The sequence below is a fragment of the Alligator mississippiensis genome, chromosome 6 (genome assembly GCF_030867095.1).
Source record: "Alligator mississippiensis isolate rAllMis1 chromosome 6, rAllMis1, whole genome shotgun sequence".
Lineage (NCBI taxonomy): Eukaryota > Metazoa > Chordata > Crocodylia > Alligatoridae > Alligator > Alligator mississippiensis.
The window spans coordinates 90,188,496-90,212,409 of record NC_081829.1 but is presented as its reverse complement, the minus strand read 5'-3'; the positions used below and the strand labels follow the sequence as shown (position 1 = coordinate 90,212,409).

General features: G+C 40.3%; 1 protein-coding gene across 2 annotated transcripts in view; it reads right to left on the bottom strand.

Moving 5' to 3' along the window:
• Positions 1–23,914, bottom strand: part of GFRA1 (GDNF family receptor alpha 1) — a 219,260-nt gene that overhangs the window by 39,381 nt on the left and 155,965 nt on the right. For both annotated transcript variants that reach the window (XM_014594635.3, XM_019485922.2), the window contains exons 5-7: positions 21,280–21,389; positions 15,436–15,570; positions 10,111–10,289 (exon numbers count right to left, since the gene is read on the bottom strand). In XM_014594635.3, coding sequence (XP_014450121.1) covers positions 10,111–10,289; positions 15,436–15,570; positions 21,280–21,389 — 424 coding nt within the window. The remainder of the gene's footprint in view (positions 1–10,110; positions 10,290–15,435; positions 15,571–21,279; positions 21,390–23,914) is intronic.

The window sequence follows — 23,914 nt, the reverse complement described above, 5'->3', positions numbered from 1 at the left end:
CCCACATAAAAATATCCAGCACTCATACTGTGCCCCTTTAAATAACATATGAATACAGACGCACACACACATCTATACCAATACAGAATGATTCTGGGGTAAATCCTCCACAGGTGGATAAGTGTAACTGGTGTTTATACACCAACCTCAGGAGGCCAAATTAACTCATTTTAACTGTACTGACTTCAACAGGGTTACATGAAGTTGACCCTGGTTCATCTTGTATGCTCCTAAAACTATCTGGAGTATTACTGAAGTGATGAATCCAACTGTGGTTGTGTTATTTAACTATAGGTCTAAACTATGTAACCTTACTTTTTGGGAAGCACTTTTTTGGACACTGAATCATACACCGAATGATTCAATTGAGTACCAATGTACCTGCAAGAGAATCCATAGTGTTAAAACATTTTGACCTGTTGTGGTCTTTCTAGATTCTCTGCAGCACAACAAATTGCTCTATTATTTTTCTGTAGTCAAAAAACAAATGAAAACTAAGAGCTGACATTTTCTGAGGGGTGCCTTGGGTTTGAAAAACTTGAGAACCGCTGTCTAAACTAGCACCATATGGTTCACAGAGAGGTGCAAGAACCACACCACAGGCAAGTGTGACATTAAACTGAATGCTTTCTCCTTTTTTCTTATCTAACAGCATATAACTTCTGAGAGCTGACTCCTCTGATTACACAGAGGTGAACCAGAAGTGGCTTCACTGGAGGTCAGTGGAGTAGGCGGTCGAGGAGGAGAGACAATCAGTCTCTGTTGGTAAAACACAGAATTCAGCTCAACACTATCCAGATTAGAAGGATAAGATTAAAGATGAAATTTTAAATTCTCCCTGGCTGTCAGGCAGTAATCTGAAAATGTAAAGCGCACAAGGCTTCCGTAGATAGGACAGAATTGCTGCTGAGCCAAATTAAAAGATGCTGCTTTTCAGAAGAAAAGCTGCCAATAGGTGTTCTGTAAATCACTTGTGCCAGCAGGCCGACCCCATTATGTCAGCTAATCCTGGAAATACAGGAGGTAAATTTAAATCTTCTAGTTTGGAACAGTTAATCAATATTCTAAATGTTTTTCTTACCATTCATTCTGACAGAGAAATGAGTGTCTTACATTCCTGTTAATCTTTTGCCACAGACAAAAACTTTCTGAGTGGTTATCATGTCTGGAGGAAGATAACCAAATCGGAGGGGTTTGTTTATTTATTTTACAGAGGGACAGACGTGTAATGCCATGTGAATGGATCCTGTCTCCCCTGTGTCTGTTCTCTGCAGAATGGCAAAGGAACAGCAAGATCAGAGGCTGAGTGGAAGGGTGGGGGAGCGGGGGTAAACAGTCACAGAGGCTAAGTACAGATAGTCAAAAAGCCTGAGGCTGAATCAATTCAATCTTTGCATGTTAGTCTATAAACTGTGTAGATTGAACTAATAAGCAAGTGAACAGACATTCACTTTTGATTCTGGAAATGTAGCCACATGCCTGCAGTGGCCCAGGCCAGAAGCCAGAGGGCACTAGAGCACACCTCTCTGCTCAGCTGGAGCAGACAGCTGGGGCCAAGGCTAGCCTGCCCACCCTGCGAGGGGTGGCGGAGGTCATTGTTGAGGAGGTGCAACGCATGCTTGGATGTTGGGGGCTGTGAGTGAACTTGAATCTGGAGGGGATATGGGACAGAAGTTCAATAAACCAATTTAACCTAAACTGGTTACGCATGATGTTACATCCATCCAGGTTAATCTTAAACTGGTTTTTAGCCATTTTGAAAATGGTTTATGTGCACTGAACTACTGTTGTCTTACAGATCTGAACTGGTTTTTGATTACTTATACTGGTTTATGTGTAATTTCTGTCCCTAACCAGAGTGGCAAGTACTGCGGCACTAAGGAATAATGTTAACATGGCTTTTGCACAGAGTACAGGCACATTACCTGTATTAGTCCCTCAACAACCAACCATGTATGTATTCCCCCATGCTTCCTTTTGATGCTTGCCCTCTACCTATTTACTAATAAGTGAAGAAGTAACACTTGAAGTCAGCTGATCCTCAGGCCAATGCACAGCTGCTTTTAACCCTCTACTAATACACCTACACAGCACTTTATAGCAATAATTAGCACTATGTTAACGTCTGGCTTCTGTCTGCAAACACTGGGCAGAATCCTGAGCGATGCTGAGCATATCTGCAACACCCAAGCCTGTGAGTCAAGTATGTAGTTAAGCATTGTATTTGTAATATCTGGTCACTGCATCAAAGCCTTGTGATATTTGGTGTTTTTCTTTAAGGTTCAGCTTCTGGAATTATGTGAATATACATGAGCATCTCAGCTTTTTTTATTAAAAAATCTGCAGCCGTCACTGCTCAGGAGAAAAGAAAGCCTTACGTGTACTCAAAGAGCTCAGAAACCAAAAACCAAAATAAAAAGAATGCTAAAAACTATATTTTGCTAAAAAAAAGTCATGAGTTTTACTCAAGCTCATTTTATTTGAGCTGCTGACTCATCATTTCTAGCTGCTCTGGGTGGCAAATAATGAAGGATTCCCATCTGCTGCTCATTTTTCTGATGTGCTCTCGAGATGTACGAACAAGTGTAGAAGAGTTTGGTAATTATTTGCCCTCAGTCTGAAGGGTCTGAAAGTTGAAAGTCTTTCAGTGCTCAAAACCATCAGACTTGCAATGGTATATGCCTGAATAGACTATTGTGTTCCTGGATGGTCCAGAAGTTGTCACACTAAAAGCTTGACACTGTACTTAACAGAGCACTGAGACTCAAAACAGCTCGCACAACTTAAACACACAAAGATATATTCCCTGTACTCCCAGGCATTAGACCAAGTGACATAAGAAAGTGGACCCTAACATCATTACTAGCAATAGAAGTAAGAGACTGTGAAAATCACTTGCTCCATTGACTGTTAACTGAAGACCTGAACAGACTGTAGGCTACTCCCACACCATTTTATGCCAACACCAAACGAGTCCTCCATTGGGTATGACCATGACAGAGAAATGTGGGTCAAACTGAACAGCCTGAGATCTGGATACAGATCTCAAAACAACACTTCACAAGATGAACATGTTGGACAGCCCCCCGTGTGAATGCAGTGCCCAACAAACAGCACAGCACTTAAACAAAAGCTGCAATCTTTACAAATATGCAGATGGGACAGATGGAATCCACACATTGATGCACAATATCAGACAGTGGCTCATAGATCTGGAAGTTGATATCTGATGCCATACAAAAGAGTCTGAAGACTCTTCGTTTTACTTTGTTACATTGGCATCCATTGCCTAGACTTGTACGAGAGCACAAATAACCTTATCTTCCCTTCTGCATGCTCTACTAAGGCTCAGAGGATCAAGTCCTTTCTACTGAATGGAAAAATGCTTGGCTGTTTAGTGGGTTACCTGAGGATCCTGGGCAAGATTTTCACAGGAAGTCCTTAGCTTAAGCAATTTGTCTAACAAACGCTCTTCCTTTACAAAATGTCTGCTAACAAAATACCCATAAAAGCCACTGTTTATTCTTCTTGATCTGGAGTACATATATGTAGAGATAACATAAGGACTAAGTACAGGCAGTCAAAAAGTCCAAGGCTAAATTAATTCAATGTTCACAGGTTGGTCTAAGCTACATAGACTGAACCAAGAAGCAGATGAACAGACATTCACTTTTGATTCTGCGAATGCAGCCACATGTCTGCAGCAGCCCAGGCCAGAAGCCAGAGGGCACTAGAGCACACCTCCCTGCTTGGCTGGAGCAGACAGCTTGGACCAAGGCTAGCCTGCCCACCCAGCGAGAGGGCTGTTGTGAGAGAAGTGCAAAGCATCCTTGGATGTTGGGAGATTATGAGTTAACTTGAATCTGGAATCTGGGGATTTGGGACACAAGTTCAATAAACCCCTTTAACTTAAAAGAGTTAAGTCTTATACTACATCCATCTAGGTTTATTTTAAACTGGTTTTGGTCACTTTGAAAGCAGTTTATGTACACTGAACTTCTGTTGTGTTACAGATTTGAACCAGTTTCTGATCACTTATACTGGTTTCAGTATAATTTCTGTCCCTAAAACCATATAGCCTTTCTTATATCAGGTCTATGTGACTGCCCTATTTTACATCATTTATTAGACTTCTCTTGAAACATCCTAGTCCTCTACACATGCTGATGCCTGAGTAGGCTCACAGCACCACTGGTATGTTGGACAGAAGGCATATGCATATTTTTGGGATGAAGCACTGGGCACAGATCATGCAGGAGGATTGGAGGAGCTCCGGCTTCCACTAAACATCACTGCAAAGCCATGGAAGTGTGCCTGTAGACGTGTGGGCCTCCTGATCCAACACGTTATAATTACTTCACTACAGCCTCAGTGTCTCATGTATTCAGCATCCCCACACTTCAAAATGGTAGCAGGGGTGCTTTAACTAAAGCTTGTCAAACAGAGTGGAAGAATCATTTCCCTTGATTTTCAAATGACACTCCTATTAATACAACACAGTATGCCTTTGGTCTTCTTTGCAGGGTATACTGTTGGCTCATATTCAGCTTATGATCTAAGGTAACATCTAGGTCCCACTCTGCAGTACTGCAGTTTAGCCAGTCATTCTCCAATCTTTATTTGTGCATGGACTTTGCATTTGTCCTTGTTGAATCTCATGGGATTGCTTGAGGACCATTATTCCAGTCTATCAAAGTCATTCTGGATCACAGCTCTGCCCTCCAGAGTGTCTGCAACTTCACCTAACTTGGTGTCATGAACAGATTTCCTAAGAGTGCACTCAGTTATTTCATCCAAATCATTAATGGTGATTATGGACAATACCAGAGCAAGGACCAACTCCTAGTGAGCCCAACTTGATACCTCATCCCAGGTAGACATCAGACCACTGATGACTATTTGTTGAGCCCAACAATCCAACCAGTTGTGTATCTAGTACTTCCAGTACTTTTATCTAGTCTTTATTTCCTTAGCTTGTTAATGATAATGTTGTGAGAAACTATGCCAAAAACTTTTCTAAAATCAAAGTATAATCTCACATCCATGGCTCTACCCCTATTCACAGAGCATGTCACCTTATCATACAAGGAAATCAGGTTGCTTCGGCATGACGTGCTCATGGTGAATCCATGCTAGCTGTTCCTGATCACCTTGTTCTCCTTCTGGCCACTTCACAATAGTCTCCTTGAGGACCTGCTCTATGATCTTTCCAGGTATCAAGGCCATGTCTTCTCCTTTTTGTGTTTTCTATAGATGTTCTACAGACTGATCCTTTGAAGTAATGTTAACCCTTCCCAAGTGCCAAGCATCCTAAAAATGCTAACTCAAATTTAATATATTTTATAGAAGTGTTGTCACTGGGTGCTTTTGGTCATTCCTAGATGCAGGATAGATAGGCATTTTATAGCATATTGTTGAAGGCAAGGATCTGCCTGATAAGGATAAAGTACTTAGCTCATCTGGAGACAGAATAGTACATATACAAGGAAACAATTCCTTAGAAGACCGAAAGCAAAAACATATACTAGAAGTCAACGCTTCAATATTTTGGCAAACCAATTTATATTAATCGAACACTTCTTCAGCATCCCAGAGCTTACTGTATTAAACATTTCCACTTGCTGGGATATACATATTTCATAGTCATAACTAAGTGCATCTGAATGATCATTTTTCAGAAACTTTTCTCAAATATTTAATTGTTTTGTAGTATTGATAATATTGCTATTAATTCTGCCTTTTATAATGTTTATACTATATTCCATTTTTAAAGAGCCTTATCTCAAATACCAAGTCTTTAACAAAACCTTTTAGATTGCTCTCAGTAGCATTAGCAAATGTTTTGAAACTAGTACAAAGGAACACTTTTCATGGCAGATGAGCCTATGAACAATGAAGCTTGTCCATACATACAATGTTTCTGGCTGCCTGGTCCCTCTAATATTTTAATTAAAGTTTAGCTTTAAGTCTCATTTTCAAAGTGGCACCATATTGTCCAAAAATGTATGTTTAATAAAAACAAGGTAAGGCATTTTTACTTGGTTTAATTTTTGAAGGATTTTTTTTAGAAAACGTATGAAAATATAATCTTTGTTATTTTGTTTCCGGTATAAAACATGAAAGGAGCTAATGATGCTAAAACACTGCAGCTAACAAGTCAACAGATGTTCGGTTCTGGTAAACCTGTATGCGGATACTTCTACACGACCCATGTACAAAGAAGGTCAGTTGAGGTTGACTGTTTTCCAAAGATATCTATACCTTCATATAATTCTTGACCTAGTACATCAATGGGGCTTCTATACGGAGAGGACGGCTTCAGACGGTGTTGATGAGCTGACCTGGTATGCGACTTTTAAAATGATGGAGGACTGGGATGGGGGCTATTTCAGTTACCTGAAAACACTGGGTCTCATTTTCTGAAATGCTGAACACCTGCAACTTGGAATCAACGGGATCTGAGATATCTGTCATTTCTGGATCCGTCTACTATATATGCTTTCATAGCACAGTGAGATTTAATCTCTAACATGCTGCATTTACTTATGAGACAAATACAATTCCTGCCTCAGTGCAACTTATTAAATATAATATGAAGTGCATTAATAATTTTCCATCCAATTCTGTCTCTAAATGCGTTCCTAGCTTTTTAAAGGTTAATATTTTTCAGCATGAATATTTTTTCAAATCAAATAGCTAATGCATATGGAAATACATTTCTTGTTAACTATCATCTCATCAATAACTTACAGAGCTTAACTAATAATAAAGCTACAGATATGCAAAATGAAAATAAAAATAAGCAACGTGGAATCCCAACGTCAGTCATCATTAATCCTAATACATATTTTGATTTAACACCACCACTGAAGTATATAGATTTATACAAAATTTCTCAACCTGATACCAAGTAAAACAGACTAATTAAAAGGGCATCAATGTGAGGGAACTGTGTAGGAAAAATGAGGAATCAGGAATAATTATGGAGAAAATCTTGACATATCTGCATTGTGCAAGTGAAATACATATGGATATTTATATACTGTCTAACTAGAAGCACACAGAATTAAACATTTAGTATGTAAGAACATTGTGGATGCTCTCTCATAAGGAAACAATACATGTTAAAGAATATGGGAGTCAAGTGTAAAACTGTCTTTACATTAGATTATACCTGTAATAAAAAAACTGAAAGTCTTTAAGTTTTGTCCCACTGTGAAGACAGAACTAGAAATGGGCCAGCTGGATCTGACTCCGAGCTAATCTGGTATCTTTGAACACGAGATCATTCTAGCACTGGATTTCTGAAATTGTCTGGCCTAGAGATATTTTTGGTTTTTCTTTTACCTCACATTCCTCCTTGCCCATATTCTACAGTTTTGTCTTGTCCAAAACTCTGGTAGTTGCGTGTACAGCCTTGAGCAAGTGATTACTCTCTTTAAAACCCAGAATTAATCCCATAAAATACCTGGTTAACTCGATAAGCAATGGGACCACAGTTACTAGCCAGGACACTGGGACCAATTCAAAGGGGGCATCTGTGCTGAAGTCATTTAAATCTTTGTCCAGCCCCTTCAGCATGTAACTTGTACCAAATGCATCTCTTACATTTACATCCCCTCAGTCTAAATACTGAATTTACTCAACTAGAAGACAACCCTACATAAGATGACCACCCCCAATAATTAGATTCTATATATGAAAAATGTATACATTTGTTATAATTTTCCAGGTATAGAGTCTAATTATTGGAGGTTTGCCTTAATTTTGTCCCTCACCCATGGCTACAAGAGTGGAGGTGAGGTGGCCCCCTTGTCTTCTGTTCCCCCAACTTATTTCCCTGCAGCCCCTTCTGTTCCCCTTACTGTCAAACCCTGCTCTACCTGAGCACATGGAAGTGATGGGCAAATTTGAAAACAGGGATGGATGAATTGATACATTTTACCTTTTTTTGGGACTGATGCAAATTTTAACACAAGTACTTCCACAAACATACTTTTAAGCAGTACTTTTGTATCTACTTACATATAGTATAAACTATGTATAATGTTAGTCCAAAGCCAAAAAGCTCATGATTTACCATATAGTTCATTGGACTGGGCTTCAGTCCAATAGTCAACAGTGTTTCAAGCCATGGTGACCTCACAGCTCAGCAGTATGTGTGTGTACTCTGGATACAACCCGCACCCCTCATAAAGGATTCATGTGCTAATTAGCACCCTGCTTATGCTTGGAACTGGTGTTCTTCTCACGAGTCCTGAATTCATCCAAAAAATTATATGCAGATGAGGCGCAGGGCAACCCAGTGCAGTTCCACCTTATGGAGGGTGGGGCCATAGTAATCATATGTGACAGGCTGAGCGAGGGGGCAACAGAGGGATTCTGGGTGAGCTGTTTAGGACCCCATTTGGTGATGTTTGCCAGACATTTAAGGGTGATGAAGAACAAGGACTGGTTGGAAATGGGAAAAATGGTACAACTCAGCTGTGGGAATCAGGAAGAAATAAAAATATCTTCAGTGTAGTGACTCACTATGACTTGAAACAGAGTTGGCAGCGAGCAGGACTGAGTGCAATGGGCACTACCATATATCTTATTCAAATGGGCTGCACTAACCTATCCTTGTTGTAGGTTCCCATCAGTACGTTTACCCTAGATTGACCATTTGTTTGATACTCATTAGGGCTGTGAGAAGCTTTGGTCCCTGAATTGATTTGGCTCAATTTGGCTCGATTTGGTGGCTGAATCTCTGAATCTGAATCTGAATTGAATCAGAGGACCCTTTAATCTTTCCAAATTGAATTGGAACCCTCCAAATCGATTCAGAGAGATTCGGAAAGATTCGGCAATTCAGACATAGACACAGCTTTAAATGTTTTTTTATACATACCTCTAGGTAGCAGGTGGCTCATGAATGCTGCAATGCTGGGGCACATGGAGTGTCCCACAAAAGGGCTGGGGGCTCCCCAGCGCACTTGACAGCAGACCCAGAAGTGGACCAGAAGTACTTGTGGTCCACTTCTGAGTCTGCCAGAGAGTGTGCTGGGCCCCACCCCCTGTACCCCTCAGCTTGGCGACTGGTGGCTCCTGGGTCTGGGGGGGCACCCGGGGTCCTCCTATGGCCAATTGCCAAGCTGGGGAGGACACAGGGGGACCCCCCAGCGTGCTCCCTGTCAGACCCTGGCAGAAATGGACTGGAAGTACTTCTGGTCCACTTCTGGGCGTGCCGCTGAGCACGTGGGGGGGCCCCCCATGCTCCTGTAGGATGCTCTATCCACCCCAGCACTGCAGCATTCACAAGCTGCACCTGGTACCTCAAGGTATGTAGAAAAACATTTAAAGCTGTTTCTATGTCCGAATTGCTGATTCTCTGAATCAGCATTGAATCTTGAGATTCGGATTCAGACAAATCGAACTGGGGGGCAGTGATCTGAATCAACAAATTGAATCACTGTCCCCGATTCTGGCTGAATCTGAATCAAATGCAGCCCGTTTCTCACACCCCTAATAGTCTTGCTCAGTGTTGGCTGCATTTTGATTTCAATTACTGAGAACATGCCATTTTTGCCAACAGTTTAACAACAGATAGTGTATTTAATGAGGTTACTTTGTATGCAATTGTAAGATGAAGAACTTTTCCCCCCCATACAGATTGGGGGAAAAAGCCTTATCATTTATTCAAGTAAATATGGTATGTCTAAACTGGTGTAACTAATGAGATGAAGGGACTGGAAGAGGGTGCACCTTAAGCCAGTTCAGTCACCTTTGTATTTAGCCCATCAAATATATTATCTTTCTCTGGTTTACACTGACAGGGTAGCAGAAATGCTAAGACCATAGTCAAAATTGTAGTAATGCCCCGTTCCTGAATCAGTGAACCAATGCAATCTCTTATTTATTTATGTTCCTTATTTGATACCAGAGTATGAGATCTATTATAATATATAGTATAACGAACTCCAACATCAGAATGAAAAGAGCAAAATCCAGCTATATACAAGACTATATAGATATCTGCACGTGCAGCAACAGCTGACAGACTCTGCTGATCAACATCATTTTGTACTTTTGTGTTGCTTTCTAACCGCAGCAGTTACAAGTTTCTCTTACCTGCAGATTTGCACATGCTGGCAAATCATTGTGGGTGGGTATTTCATTGTTGGTGGTCTCTGAACCCACAGTCCTGTGTTTGGAGGCTGTTGTAGTTGTCGCTGTGGTGGTCTGTACTGGTAGGATGGGCTGCCACACGTTTACATCTGTACCATTACCAAAGGCCTGAATTGCATTTTCTGTAGAACACAATTATAGGGAAAATACGGCTTAAAAAATAAATACCACAGACAACAAAACTGACATTTCAGACCTGCTACTATTGAACAGAAATAACTTTGGTATTGCTCTTTCACATAAAAAAGCCCTGTCCTTCTGCGTAGAAACTCAAACTTTTGGTTTGATAAGCCTACTTTAATTAACTTTGAATGCATGTCAGAAATATGAATTCTGGGGTCACAGATTTCTCTCTCAGTGTATTCCAGCTGAGGTTTTCAGCCATTCTTGAGAGAAGCTCTAAACCTTAGATCTAATGTAAGCAAATTAGCATACCATGCAAGTGCCTCTAAACTTGATTTGTGAGATTTAAGATTTAGCCTGAATGCCATGTCCTGCTTCTGATAGGTTTTGCAACGAGCCAGTTTGCCTGTAAACAGCCAGCAAAATACTGATTTATTTCTACACCTTGTTTCGTTAAAACAAGTATACCCATAAATACAAAATGGCTTAACTAAGATGATCCTTTCCTTCCGGTTTCCAAACAACATCTGCATAATGAGGTGAGAGAAGCATGCTTAAGTTAAAAGTTTAGAATATAAAAGTTAAAAAGCTTATCACAGTTTCATGGGATTAAAGAGTGTGTTTATGGCAAGAGTAAATTGGTTGCTTTTTTAATATAAACGAATAGAAAAACAGTTTTTAATCAGGTCTTTGGGGACTCAAAACGGATTTAGGGATTTCTTATTTCAAATTCATTGTATAAGAAATCAAACAATTTCACTTGGGATTTATATGTGAAAGTTATTAATATTAGCCTTCACTGCCATCCATCTCCTTATAAAATCATTTCCATTTAACTCTGATCTTAGAAAGACATGCTTTATTCTAATATTTGCTCTAAGAGTGCCAACAAATACTGCGAAAGATTTATATAAAGGCACCAAAATTGGTTCGATTGACAGGGGGCAAGTGGGGATTGTCTGAAATAATTTTCCTGTCCTGTGATCATCCTTAAATAAGGTAACGTGAAGCACGATACTTTCTGTACCATAAATGCACACAAGTGACCAAATGATGACCTAAGTTCAGAGCTTTCTGACTGGCGGACTACAGGCTGCACAAGGTCCGTTTGGGATTAATATGTAGCCGCCAGGCTCCTACCTGGCCACTGCTCCCCTTAAAGCACTGGCTGCTGCTGTATCTGGGGTCCTTAGGTTCCCCCTTCCCCCCTAGCTTTTGCCTCCTGCTCCCACCCTGGAAAGTGGGGTGGTGTGGCCCACAGTGCCGAGGGTGCCTGCAGCGCGGTACAGCAAGGGGGCTAAGGTGGGAGCTGCTTGCTCGTGCGGTACAGTATGGGGGAGATCACTCCCCACTGCTGGATTTCCTGACCCATGGGGAGTCCCGTGAGCCAAATGCCATGGCTCTGCAGGCTGGATTTGACCACCCCTGGCTTAGAGTCTGGACAGCCCTGGGCTAAATTAAACGGCAGGCCAGCTCCTGCAAGAGAAGCTGCAGGAAATAAGCAGCATATGGAGACTTCCTTTAGCTTTCAAAACAAAATTACTCTTGTAATCATCTTTTATTTTTGCATCTCCTGTGTTTCTGCTTACAACAACATTTGTATATCTTCAAGTATAATGCAGGCTATAAACACAAGAGTGAAGAGATACCTCAGACGCTTCAGTGGATGGTTGGCTGTTTTTATAAGCTGTATTTTGTATTTTCCCCCCTGCTTGCCAATTCTCCATCAAACAGGACATACTCTGAAATCCTTCTAGCACTTACATACCTGCATATCTCAAGTTCTACACTAAATAGTGGGACTGTTTGTGTGCACAAATGTTTGTAGGGTTGGGGCTGAAGTGCGTAGAATAACTGAAAGCTCTGCTATAGGAACATTTTTGAAAGGTAGTAAAAATAAAGTTTAAGCGATTTGTAAAGATCCAGTCTGTATCTGAAAATGAAATAAGTGGAAGTTCTCTTGGGATAAAAGACCCCACTGACTGGTGGTCAAATGTTTTCCAAATAAACTTGGAAAATGTAATTAAGGTAGTATGCAATCCCGTGTTTTAAAACACAGGCATTTCTGCAGGGACCTGTGCCTTCTGTTTTTAAAGTTTATGCTACTTGCAAAATCTCTAAGTCCCAAATTCTGCAAACAGATGCACTGCAGTTAATACATGAGAGTTAGGATACAGTCATGCATTTGATTTCATTAGCACCACTCACTATAAGGTGCCGTTAGTTCTGGTTGGGAACTTACTGGTGAAATGGTTTAAATTAGGAAATGTCAATGCCAATGAGAAGCTTCCCATGGCAATTATCCACTTTAAGCAAACTTTTGTCAGGACATCTCTCTCCAGGGTGAAATTTCTGATCAAAAGCAAGAGAAGCTGCAAAAGGCCAAAAGCCCAGCTGAAATGGCAATTGCCTGGCATAGGAAATCCCAAGATTCACGTCCCTGTTCCACATCAAGAGGAGGCTTGATGTCTACCTGGCTGGGGTCATTTGAGCCTGGTTTTCTCTCCTGCCCAGGGCAGGAGGTTGGACTTGATGATCTACAAGGTCCCTTCCGACCCTACTTCTATGAATCTATGAATCAAGCAAAGTGAAGAATTTACACCCAGGTCTCCCACATCCCAGGTAAGTGCCCTAGTCACCAGGCTGTTGTCCAGGTTGGGGTGAGCTGGTCTCAAACTCTCTTGTAAGGAGCTACTTCAAAAATAAATAATGCCATGAATAATAATATACACTTAGTTATGCATTTTGTAACCGGAGTAGGACATTGACCCTGGAATTCCTATATCCCATGTGAGTGCCCTCACTACTGGGCTATTATGTAGGGGAGCTTACTCTTGGCAAAGAACGGGCAAAGATACCATTTTTGTCCCAATGGTCTGGGACAGACATTGCATAAACCAGTTTGAGCCAAATCAGTTAAGTCTGATGCTACATTCAACCAGGTTTATCTCAAACGAGCTTCAGCCATTTTGAAACTGGTTTATGTGCACTGAATGTCTGTTCTGTTACAGGTTTAAACTAGTTTCTGATCACTGAAACCAGTTTATGTGTAATGTCTGTCCCTACCCAGGAACATGTTAGAAATTGCTGGAATTGGTACAGGACAGGAAAACTGTTTCCACCCAGGTCTAATATACATAGGCTTAAGACTAAGAAGCTGTTTGTATGTAAGATCAGGGCCTACTGTTCTTCATAGTCCAATAAAGAATGAATATAAACACTAATACAGAATATAGCTTAAAATGTAAATTATGCCCCCTGTCCACAGAGGCCCATTAACAAAAAGACACTGGAACATTTTCCTGCTCTATGAAATGATATTACATCAGGAAAACTTGTAATATCTTCATGAAGAAGCGGTCTCTACCAAGGTGAGCATAATTTATCTCACAGCAACCTCTAACACCATCGCTTTATCTTCATTAAAATGTGTTGTTCTGAAGACAAAGGATTGGTGTGTGTTAAATCCTAAAAGGAACCTCAACCCTGGTAGTAATGAGCACATTTACAAAGTAGTAAACTATGAAATATTACAACTTGTAATGTCGAAGAGATAGTACTGCTATGGTGAGGGGAAGGCTGGATACTAGAGGTTTCTGTTCCTATATAGGATCCCAATCGGAACTTATTTTTTGTGACATGATCTCGATTAACTCTTCCAGCCAGTGATCCACCAATAAATACTGCTTAGTCCTGTTGTTTTTTGCACGTAAGAGCATCAGTGTAGTAATGGAAGTAATGCAAGGCGAGACCCTATTGGTTGGAGGACTTTCACAAACTGGTTGAGCTTAATCTTAAAATTAATTAGGCTGTTTGACACCACAATGCCTACTGGATGTCTGTTCCAGAGCCTCACTCTTCTGTTGATTAGAAACTTCCTAATTTCCAGCCTAAAACATTTCCTGGCCAGCTTAAACTCCTTATGCCAATATTATACTTCAGCTTAAATAGGACTTTTTCCAGTCCAGTGTTTACTCTCATATTTTGAGACAGAAATAATGTTATCCCTGAGCGTTTACACACATGCTCCGGGAGTATGTGTAGGGGGGAGGGGGTGTTTTAATTAGAGTGGCTCCAAAAGACGCTCTAATTAAAGCTCCCAGAGCATCACATGTATCAGAGTCCCCACGCTGAAAAATGGCAGTGGGGGTGATTTAACTAAAACCCATCAAACAAGCTTTAGTTAAAGCAACCCTATCACCATTTTTCAGTTTGGGGACACTGATACATGTGTCTGCTGAAGCGCGGTAATGACCACACTCCAGCAGACTCGAGTCTGCTCCAATGCATCGTAATTAGTGTGTCGGAGCAGCCGCCTTGCTGCATGTGCATATGCCTTTGTTTTCCTATGCTAAGGAGGCCAACCTCTTTTAGCTTTTCCAGTTCCTCTGAAATCCAGCCCTGGTGTACATTCCCTGTCATCCAGCTGTAAAATTCTTGGCAAATGGGAAGTTTGAAAAGGAAATCTGAAAAATGACACTACTAAGCCGCTCCAAGATTTAAAATAGATTTAAAATGGCTCCTACTTTGGGAGTGAATTTGGCTGCTAACTTCCATAAGGTAAAAATTCCTATGAAATCACTGCACCAAATCTCATTTTTGAAAATGAGCAAGTGAGTGAACTTTGTGCTTAAATCTTAAATATTTGGGACTATTGATAATAAAATTCCAATCAGGATATCAAATCCTGATTCCATTAAGTGCAACTGAATTCTGCTACTGATTTAACAGGGTCCATATTTCACTTTGTATAGATATAAAGACCTTCACAGCCTATCTGCGTGTCATTTATCTAACTTCGTCCTATTATACACAAATGCATCAGACTTTTCTCAATTGCAATAACCAAACCATCATTACAGACTTTCCCCAAATATAACCAAGTTGTGATTTGTGGGAAGAAATATGTTTCTACATTATGGATTTTCACATTTATAAATTTGGCCATGAACAATACATCAGGTAGATTTGCTCAAATTCATGTACTTCTGGTTTCTATATCAATTCCATTTCCAACTTACTGAAATGCAAAGCTGTGGCCTTGATGCATCACAAGTATTCAGAAAATAAGTAAAAACACAATCCAGCACACGTTAAAACATTAACAAACAGAAGTCTGAGGATGTATTTGAATGTTGTACTCACTAAGGCATGTATTATCCTGGAAGAAATTCAGAAATTTCAGGCATTCTTCTATGTTGTTACCACTGTTGCTGCAGTCACACCACGGGGCAACGCTGAGACTATTGGAGTCTATGTAGTTTGGTGTCATTACTGTGCCTGTGAACAAACAGTAAAATACCATGCTATAAAGTGATTTTTGTAATAGCTGACCCTTTTTCATGCTACCCAATCAAAGGATAAATTATATATGATGATAGCCAGAATTAGGGCTGAATTAAGCTGAAATACTACAGACCCATGCTTAGGGTCGTTTTAGAAGTTCTATCCTTTTAGCTGCTAACAAATGGCTAAAAATGTGACCTGACTGGTTTGCTCTCAGCTTGCAGGCTGCCGGAAACAAGGTATAAAAGGCATGAACTGTCACATACATCTCTGCAGGGCGTTTAGTCTAAGACCCACTGATGAGGGCTATTTTGCCCATAGTAAGGCAGAATGTGAGAAAAGGTATGATTAATCTTTATAAGCAGCTAGGACTAATTTTATGCAGTTTCCCAGTTGCATTGCTGTTTCTTACTGTTAATTCTACAGAGATTTCAGTTCTTAAACTGTATATGATCCATGCATCTTTCTAACCCTTACAGATTCCTGCACAAGCATTTTGCTATTTATATTTCAGGCTCAGGCCAACTAAACCAAAGTAAAGAGTATATTCCATATTCTAATGTATGTTCCCTATTGAACTAGATCAGTGGTGCTCAACTGCTTTGGCCCCTGAGTAAGAGCTGGTAGAGCTCCATAAGGGGCTGGAAAGTTGGGAATAGGGAAGTGGTGGCAGCATTAATTGCTGCTGCTTCCAGGGGTCAGGTCCAGTGTGCCAGACCCCACCAGCCGACCGACCCTGCACATGAACTCCAGGCTGGATCTGGCCCATTGTCCAGTCCTGTACCACTCACCGGTCAGATAGCTGAGCATCACGGATCTCGTTTATTCAGTCCCTGTTCACGTGAGCACTTACTCCAATGAGTAAATGACTTTCCCAGTACAAGGCATCACAACTTGATTAACAGTTGACCAATGTAGTCCTTAATTTAAAATAGGCAGGCAAAGTTATTTCAGTAGATGTGACAGCTTTTATTAGACCAGCTGAGTGGTTGGAAAAAGGTTCTTCACAGTCTTTTGGGCGCAGAATGAGAGAAGCTAAAAGTGTGACAGGATATCAGTGAGAATGTCAATAGGGATAAATTAGGAAAAATAAAAGGTAAAGCAATTAGAAAAAAAATGTTTTCCTAATCTCTATCTATCTACATTCTCAGTGACATCCCTTCATACTTTTAGCTTCTCTCTCTCCTTGGAGTCTCAGCCCAGCAGAGACTCCCTATGCCTGATGAAGGGTGACTGCACCCGAAAGCTTACTAAGACCTTTTTTCCCCAACTACTCAGTTAATCTAATAAAAGATATCACATCTACCCCAAAAACCTTGCCTGGTTGTGTCCTTAGACCAACATGGCTACAACCAAAAACCCAGCGTTAATTTAAAATAAGCTGTGTTGCTCAAATTCTACTTTCAGTTACATCATTCAAACCTGCAATAACTCCATTTATTTGTAGCCAGTTAAATCAATGCAATTAGGCCAGAACTGCACTGAGAGTAGCAGTTGTCGAGGCATATATTTAGGTACCTATACGCCTTACCCAGAAGCCTAGAGATTCAATGCAAACTTTTCTATGGCCCGTGTTTCAGCAAATAAGGATGTAAAGGTGAAAGAGAAGAAGGTTAAGTAGTAGAGACCCATGAAATTGTAACCCTCATGAAAAAATGTTGCCAAATACCAAGCCAACAGAAATAGCACTAGATGTAACAGAAAATGCAATACTATGTCAGTACGTAGTACTGTACAGTACCAAGTCCACCCCTGATACTATGTCAGTAGTGCTTCAGTCACCCAGGCTTGGATGGGAATTGGGCAGGTCAGCATTCAAAAAGTTTTGTACACAAAATGGAAGACAAAGAAAAACAGACTTGAAGAGCTATCCTGAAGAAATGCAGGAATAAATTTGATGGAATTGGCTAAAATCACCCAAAGGATCTTTTGTTTTGTTTTGAGATGTTATCAAATTAGAATGCAATCACATTCTTTATGTACTTCTAATTTTTAATGAACAGTTCTAATAATAACTGCTCAAAGTCTACATAAGATTAGCACATGTGTAAATAGCACGGTTCAAAATGTATGAAATGCAGGTGGAGAATGCTGCAAAAAAGGCAAATATCACTTGCACTATGAATGAAAAATTGACAGCAGATACATAAGTATAGGAATGTTGCTTAAATTAAAACACATGAATGAAACACATCTACCCATTGCTCCTTTGATGATTTTCAGCTGAATATTTCAACCAGGTGACAGTTATGATGAGAAAAGAAGAAAGTAACGCAGCAAGAAAATGGAAAAGAAGAGGGTTTAATGGAAAGAACATAGGTGAACATGAGAAAATCTGATCAAACTAGAAGTGCTGAGGAAGTTGGGGCCTCTAAAGCAAGACTTTCACAACAAAGAAGAAATAAGGTCATAAAGGCGGAACTAAATACGGGGCGAAAGCAGAAGCGATCTCATGCTACGATTAGCGTCAGCAGGAAGGCAGGACAAGGAACATGTATATACAAAACATGAACTGTATATACAGCAGAAAACCCAAAGTGGCTGAAACAGCAGCTAGTGGAAAATCAGTCTATCATTTAAACCTGGGGGCAGATATGAACCCAAGCAGATTATACATTTGGTTTCCTAGGGTGGTGGGTTTTTTCTGCTTTATTTTTTGTGTGTGCGTCTTAAGCTGGCATCCTGGAAATTTTGCTGAAGGACACTAACAGATCAGGGAACCACAGCAGAAGGGAGTAAAATAGGACACAATTAGCCTATTATTTTTACAATTTCAAATTTTCTATAGCACTCTCAACAGAGGTAGAAGTGATCTGGAACTCGGCACATGAGCCAACTTGGCTCAGGAGCTATTAACAGTGGGGGAAAAAAGTTTAACTAAGTTCCTCTAACCCAAGTGTGACCCTAGTATAATTTAACTAGTGGAATTGGCCCAGGCCCAGCAGGAACTGTTAAACTTAATGAGAATCTATGCCCTGCAACAGGAACATCGGCAAGGTAGGGAGTTCCTATTGCAGAATGCAGGAACAAAATGAAGCTCAGCAAAAAGGGAGAACAGGAGTCACTGGGTCTGAGCCAAAAGCTCAGGTACTTGTAACAGGATCAGAATGATATATGCCCCATCCTAAGGTCCCAGTTTACTGATGCAAATTCCTATGCAATCCTAGGGAGGGGAAGGGTAGGATGCCAAAAACAAGTAAGGGAAAATGAATTAAAAAAAATAAATTAAAAGTTTCATTTGGAAATCAGTGGAGTTACAGGGGGTCACATCAGTGTGATGTCAGAGGGAGGTACAGCGTGCTTGACAGAGATGTAAAAAATAGGTTATTTTTGCACTTTGGTATCTCTAGGCTTCTTCTACATGAAATAATCCTGTATCTTTCCCCTGGCAGGTTAGCACTTCAAAAACAAATGCATTTACCGATTTTTATAAACATATAAAAAACAGCCCAAAATTACAAACTGTGGTGGTCAGTATTTCTGTAAAACATAATGCACCATACATCACACCATGGCATAATCCAGAAAAGTACCGATCCAGTCTGTTCTCTGTTCATCTGGTATAGGACCTCCCTCACAAAAACAGGCCTGAGTGTCTCACTCACACCAAGTTTTATTTGAATTGTAGTTCCACTGATTTCAGTCCAGCTACCTCTTATTTACCTCATTATATCTATGAGCAGAAAGACCCATGGTGAACCTTCCTTTTCCTGAAATAAATATTACTTTTACAACATCTTGCTTCTAACTCTTCACTTTTTCTGCAACCGCTTATTAAACAAATAAAGGAAATTGTACTTTGTCTTAACCACATCAGCCAGAGCCCCCTGGCTTTCAGAGGAACAAATAAATCTGCAATAGTTTGCCTTGAGAAGTAAAAAAATTAAAATGTCACTCTCTTCTTGTATAGTTACATGGTTTTTTACCCGGGTCAGTAGAAAAATTCTAGCCCAGATTTTGATCTCAGGCAGACTTGGACATTTGAAGGGTTTTCAGTCGAATTTATTTCAGATTTATACCAGTCTCACTGAGAACAGAATGAAGACCATCTTGTTCCAGAAAACGGCACTTTCATTTTGGTGTGCGCCTTGGTTTATCAGCGTTAAAGCTGAGAGGCATAAACCCTTGTAACATTAGTCAGCTCCCATCTTCTTGCATGTGTCTGGGGGCTGTTAGGAAAGAAGAAAAATGTTTATTTCCCCTTCAGAAGTTAAATCTCCGTTTGATTTCACTTCCTTAGGGATCCATTTCATGTCTCTGATGTCAGAAAGTGGGGTTTTTTTGCAGTATCATCGCCCATAGGAACGCAAAACCACCTGTCCACACGAACTGGGTCATCCTTAAGGTTAAATTGCAAAATGGGCCAATAAAGTGCTTTGCAAAATCCAGCAACAACTTGCTGGCAGCTCTCATCTGCAGACACCTATTACGATCAGAATTACTCCTCACCAGCAGCTAGTCTCCTTACTTTCATTCACTGGACTGGATTGCTAAGCGGCCCAATTCTTTGTTGAGTCAAATGACTTCTTATCATTTCAGGTCTTGTTTCTGCATGATATTTTTCTGTTAAATCTTGGAGCATGCTCTTTGAAACCTCATCTTCTCTTATTAGTCCCTATGCATATTTACCGCTTTCATTAGGTGGTACAGTAATGCATTCAGTATTGTTGATTCGTTTTACACAGGGCCCTGCTTTTAGCTTCCTTTTCCAGCAAGACCATTCTATTTTGTTAATGGTTTGTTTTGGACAGCATCTCGGAAGACATTTATTTAACAGCAGGATCTGCTTCAGGGGCTCAGCTGAAACCTTCACACCTAACAGAAGGGGCTATGTCTGAATCATGGCAAGTGCAGGCTGCAAGCTTGAAAGAGTAGTCTTTTTTTTTTTCCAAATGTGCTTGTTTCAGAGTTTTGACACTCACTCATTCTTTATTGCCCAACCATGATATGTCTGCAGAAAGTTCACTTCCCTGAGATGAGCTTTCTCATTGAGGAATCAAACAGAACGAGTGGGACGTGGAATCCGACCCGCGTATAAGCAGCATCCCTGAGCAGGCTGACAGTCAGCCAGGTGACAGTGGGCAAAATGAATTATGTTAGGGAAGGAGAGGATTTCAGGAGATAAATTTGCTCTCAGTTCACTTCCGCTGACAGGCATCTCAGAAAACCCTTAAAAGGGACATGGGGAGATCATGGAAATCAGAGCTGGTGGAAGTGAAATGGGATTGAATTGCTGTATTGCTGCCTCATTTTTCAAATACACCATGAGCTTTCCCTAAATATATCGATAGGCATTTCACCTGACTTTCTGATGAGAGTTGCAAACAACATCAAGCGGCAGCTTCACCTATTCTACTTAACTCCTTACGATATTATTTTGTTCCATTTTAACAACCCCCAATCAGCTTTGCTTTGTATGATTTACTTGCATGTATTGCCACAACCCTTTTCTTCAAATTTAAAAACCCCTCTTCCCCTTATCCTCCAACCTTATTTTGGACAACTGCACAGACTTATTTATCCCTGAATCTCTGAGCTTTCAGACAAGAGACCATTCATCTAATTGTGGAACTGTGCCTACAATCTGATGGCACAATATGGATATGAACTTCTGCTTTGTTTTCAGTGGGCCTTCAAGATATAGCTTGTTCTCTTGGCAGAGAGAGAGAGAAAGAGAAGGCCCGTCCCCCATAAAATTCTTACCAATAAGCCCCGAGTAAGCGAGGAGGCAGTCGGCATAGTTTTCCTTCAGACAGCTACTAATAGACCGTGACTCAGGCTGGCAGTTTGTGAAAAAATCTGCAAGGCGAGATCTGCAATATGGTAAGAAAAAAAATGCATATCTTTAAAAATAAAGCCAATAGGCAGCCTTACCTTTTGCACTTCTCTTTTATTTTTTGTCAGTGTTTCATTTTCTTTTTCTCACATATAAGCATTGCATATGTTTAAGCGGATGTAGTTCCCATCTAAAACCCCCTCTTGCCTAAATTTGGAGTACATCTGCACAGTCTGGAAGGGAGGAGCATGAAGTATGAACTCAAAGAAAGTAACACTGCACAGGGAAATGTGGGCCTTACACCAAAGGACTGTGCACTTTCCCACCAAAGAAAGGCAGAACCAAAAGAATCCATCATTAAAATACTCACTTTTTACGACTCTGAACTCTGACTAGAGAATATCAAATCTGGAAGAAAATCTATATAGAGAGAGCATGATATATGCTGGTTTATTGATTATGTAGTACACCTTCTTGCTCAGCCTCCCCTCATTGCCTGCCTGATGTCAAGCACTGTTATAATGCAACTCCACGCGCTCCTGGAATGGGGTGCCCCCGTTCTGCATAGTCAAGAGAACAGGAGAGCAAACCCAAGGAGAGCAGTGGCACTGGATGGCCTAGCATGCATAGTGCCCCGGGGCAAAGCTGCAGGAGAAAACCTTGTGCCCTTGGAAAGGTACACTTACTAGGGGTCTTCTGAATGAAGTTCAGGGTCCGGAGTCTGGAAAAACAAGTTTTATTCCCAACTCTGTACTGAACAACAGCATGATGTTCACTTACCTCAATGACTCTAAATCAGGAAGAAATATTTTCCCACCTTCAAAAAGTGCTTTGAGATCTAGGAGTGAAAGAGCACTATCTACCTGCAAATTGTGACTGCCTATTATTTTAGAGATCCAGGAAAAACACTGGGAGACAGAACTCCAGAGTTAAATTTCATCATTAAAAGGCCTGGTACTGAGACTAAAATGCAACAGTTTTTAAAGGAGCAGGATCATGGTCTCTCCATGGCCCCTCCATCTTTGCCTGTTCTGGTGATTTAATTAGGCTGTTAGCTATTTGGGGCAGGGACCTCTTTCCTTACTTATAAGATATAATGCACCGCTGAGGCATTGTTTAAACAACAGCTATTAGCTTCCTTTGCCTCAATCTTCTCCTCTGTGAAATGGGGATGAAATTACCCTTGCCGTTTAGTCATTCAAGATGTTAGAGGATTATTTAATTAATCTTTCCAAAGCATTTTGAAGCATTACAGGACTGGAAGTACTAAATATTGCCTATGACTGCTCTAAAATTATGTAGATATGCAGTATAATCTTTTTAAAGAGAACAGAAAAAATAGCTAGGGCCAACTGCTTTGCACAGATTTTACTCAGTTTTATTTGGTGACAAGCTCCAGAGACTCATTAATTTTGTCTGCTATTATTGTTTCACCAGTTCTGAAAAGGGAATGGATGCACATGCTTATTTGGGTTGTAAGTTGTGATGGGGAAACTTCAAAAGGTTCACAGGCTTAGTACAGAGAAGCACCTATAAAAGATGGTTATTCAAATGGTATCTAGACTTTTTCCATCTATATCCTTGGTTCTTATATAGTTGTGACTCTCACTAAAATCTACTCACTGGCACCAAGACAGTTTTGGCCGTTTCTAACTCCCATTTAACTTGTCTATTTTATCCTCCTTCCTTCATTAATCCTCCTGTCCAAAGGGTCAGAAATGAACTTCTATGTCCCCATCCATTTTAACATCTTTGCAGAGTCAAACAGTCTCTCTCCAGGTCCTCAGGTTGATCCTATAGAATGATATATACTCTCTAAATTTTCACAAACCCAATACTTTTCAAGTCAGACTATACTGAATGTGCTGGAGCCAGAAAAGTGGTAAGTGCATTCCTTTGAGACCTCTAATATTTAAAGGGTAAAAGGAAGATGAGAACACCATGGGAAGAATTAGTATAAGCAAACTCTTTGGTGACTGGTTCCTCTATCAATACTTTAGTTAGTAACTGTGAAAGCAATCTTGAGAGATTGTTGAGAGGAGAGCTTATTTGAAGTGTATAAGGTTATTGAGCATACTATTTTTATAAATTATGTTTTAACATGTGAGCAAACCTTTCTGAAAAAAAAGAACATATTAAATGGGTGTGGTGCAAAATCTCTGCAAATGGTAAAGGGCAGAAATTGCTACGTGTAAAGTATTTGTATGTTAAAGCAAAAAAAGGTCTGCAGAGTTCAGATTCATTATTTGTATAAATATGTGAAGTTTCTATCTCAAGACCGTTTTTAGCTGCAGGTAAAGAGATTAGTATCTTGAAAAGCCTCAGTATACTTTGGCAGGCATTACAATGTTTAGATTTGTCCATTTTCCTGTTGACAAAGAAGTGCACTGGTCCAGAGCTTACCGAATACACTCCCCATCTCTAAATGTTTTAAACTCCAATAACTATGTAATAACACTGGTCATTTACTACACAGTCTGTTGAAAGAATTTATTTGTTGTAATAAACCCTTAAAGAGGCTGAGAAATGCTCAACTGATTCACATTTTATACAGGTTGATTT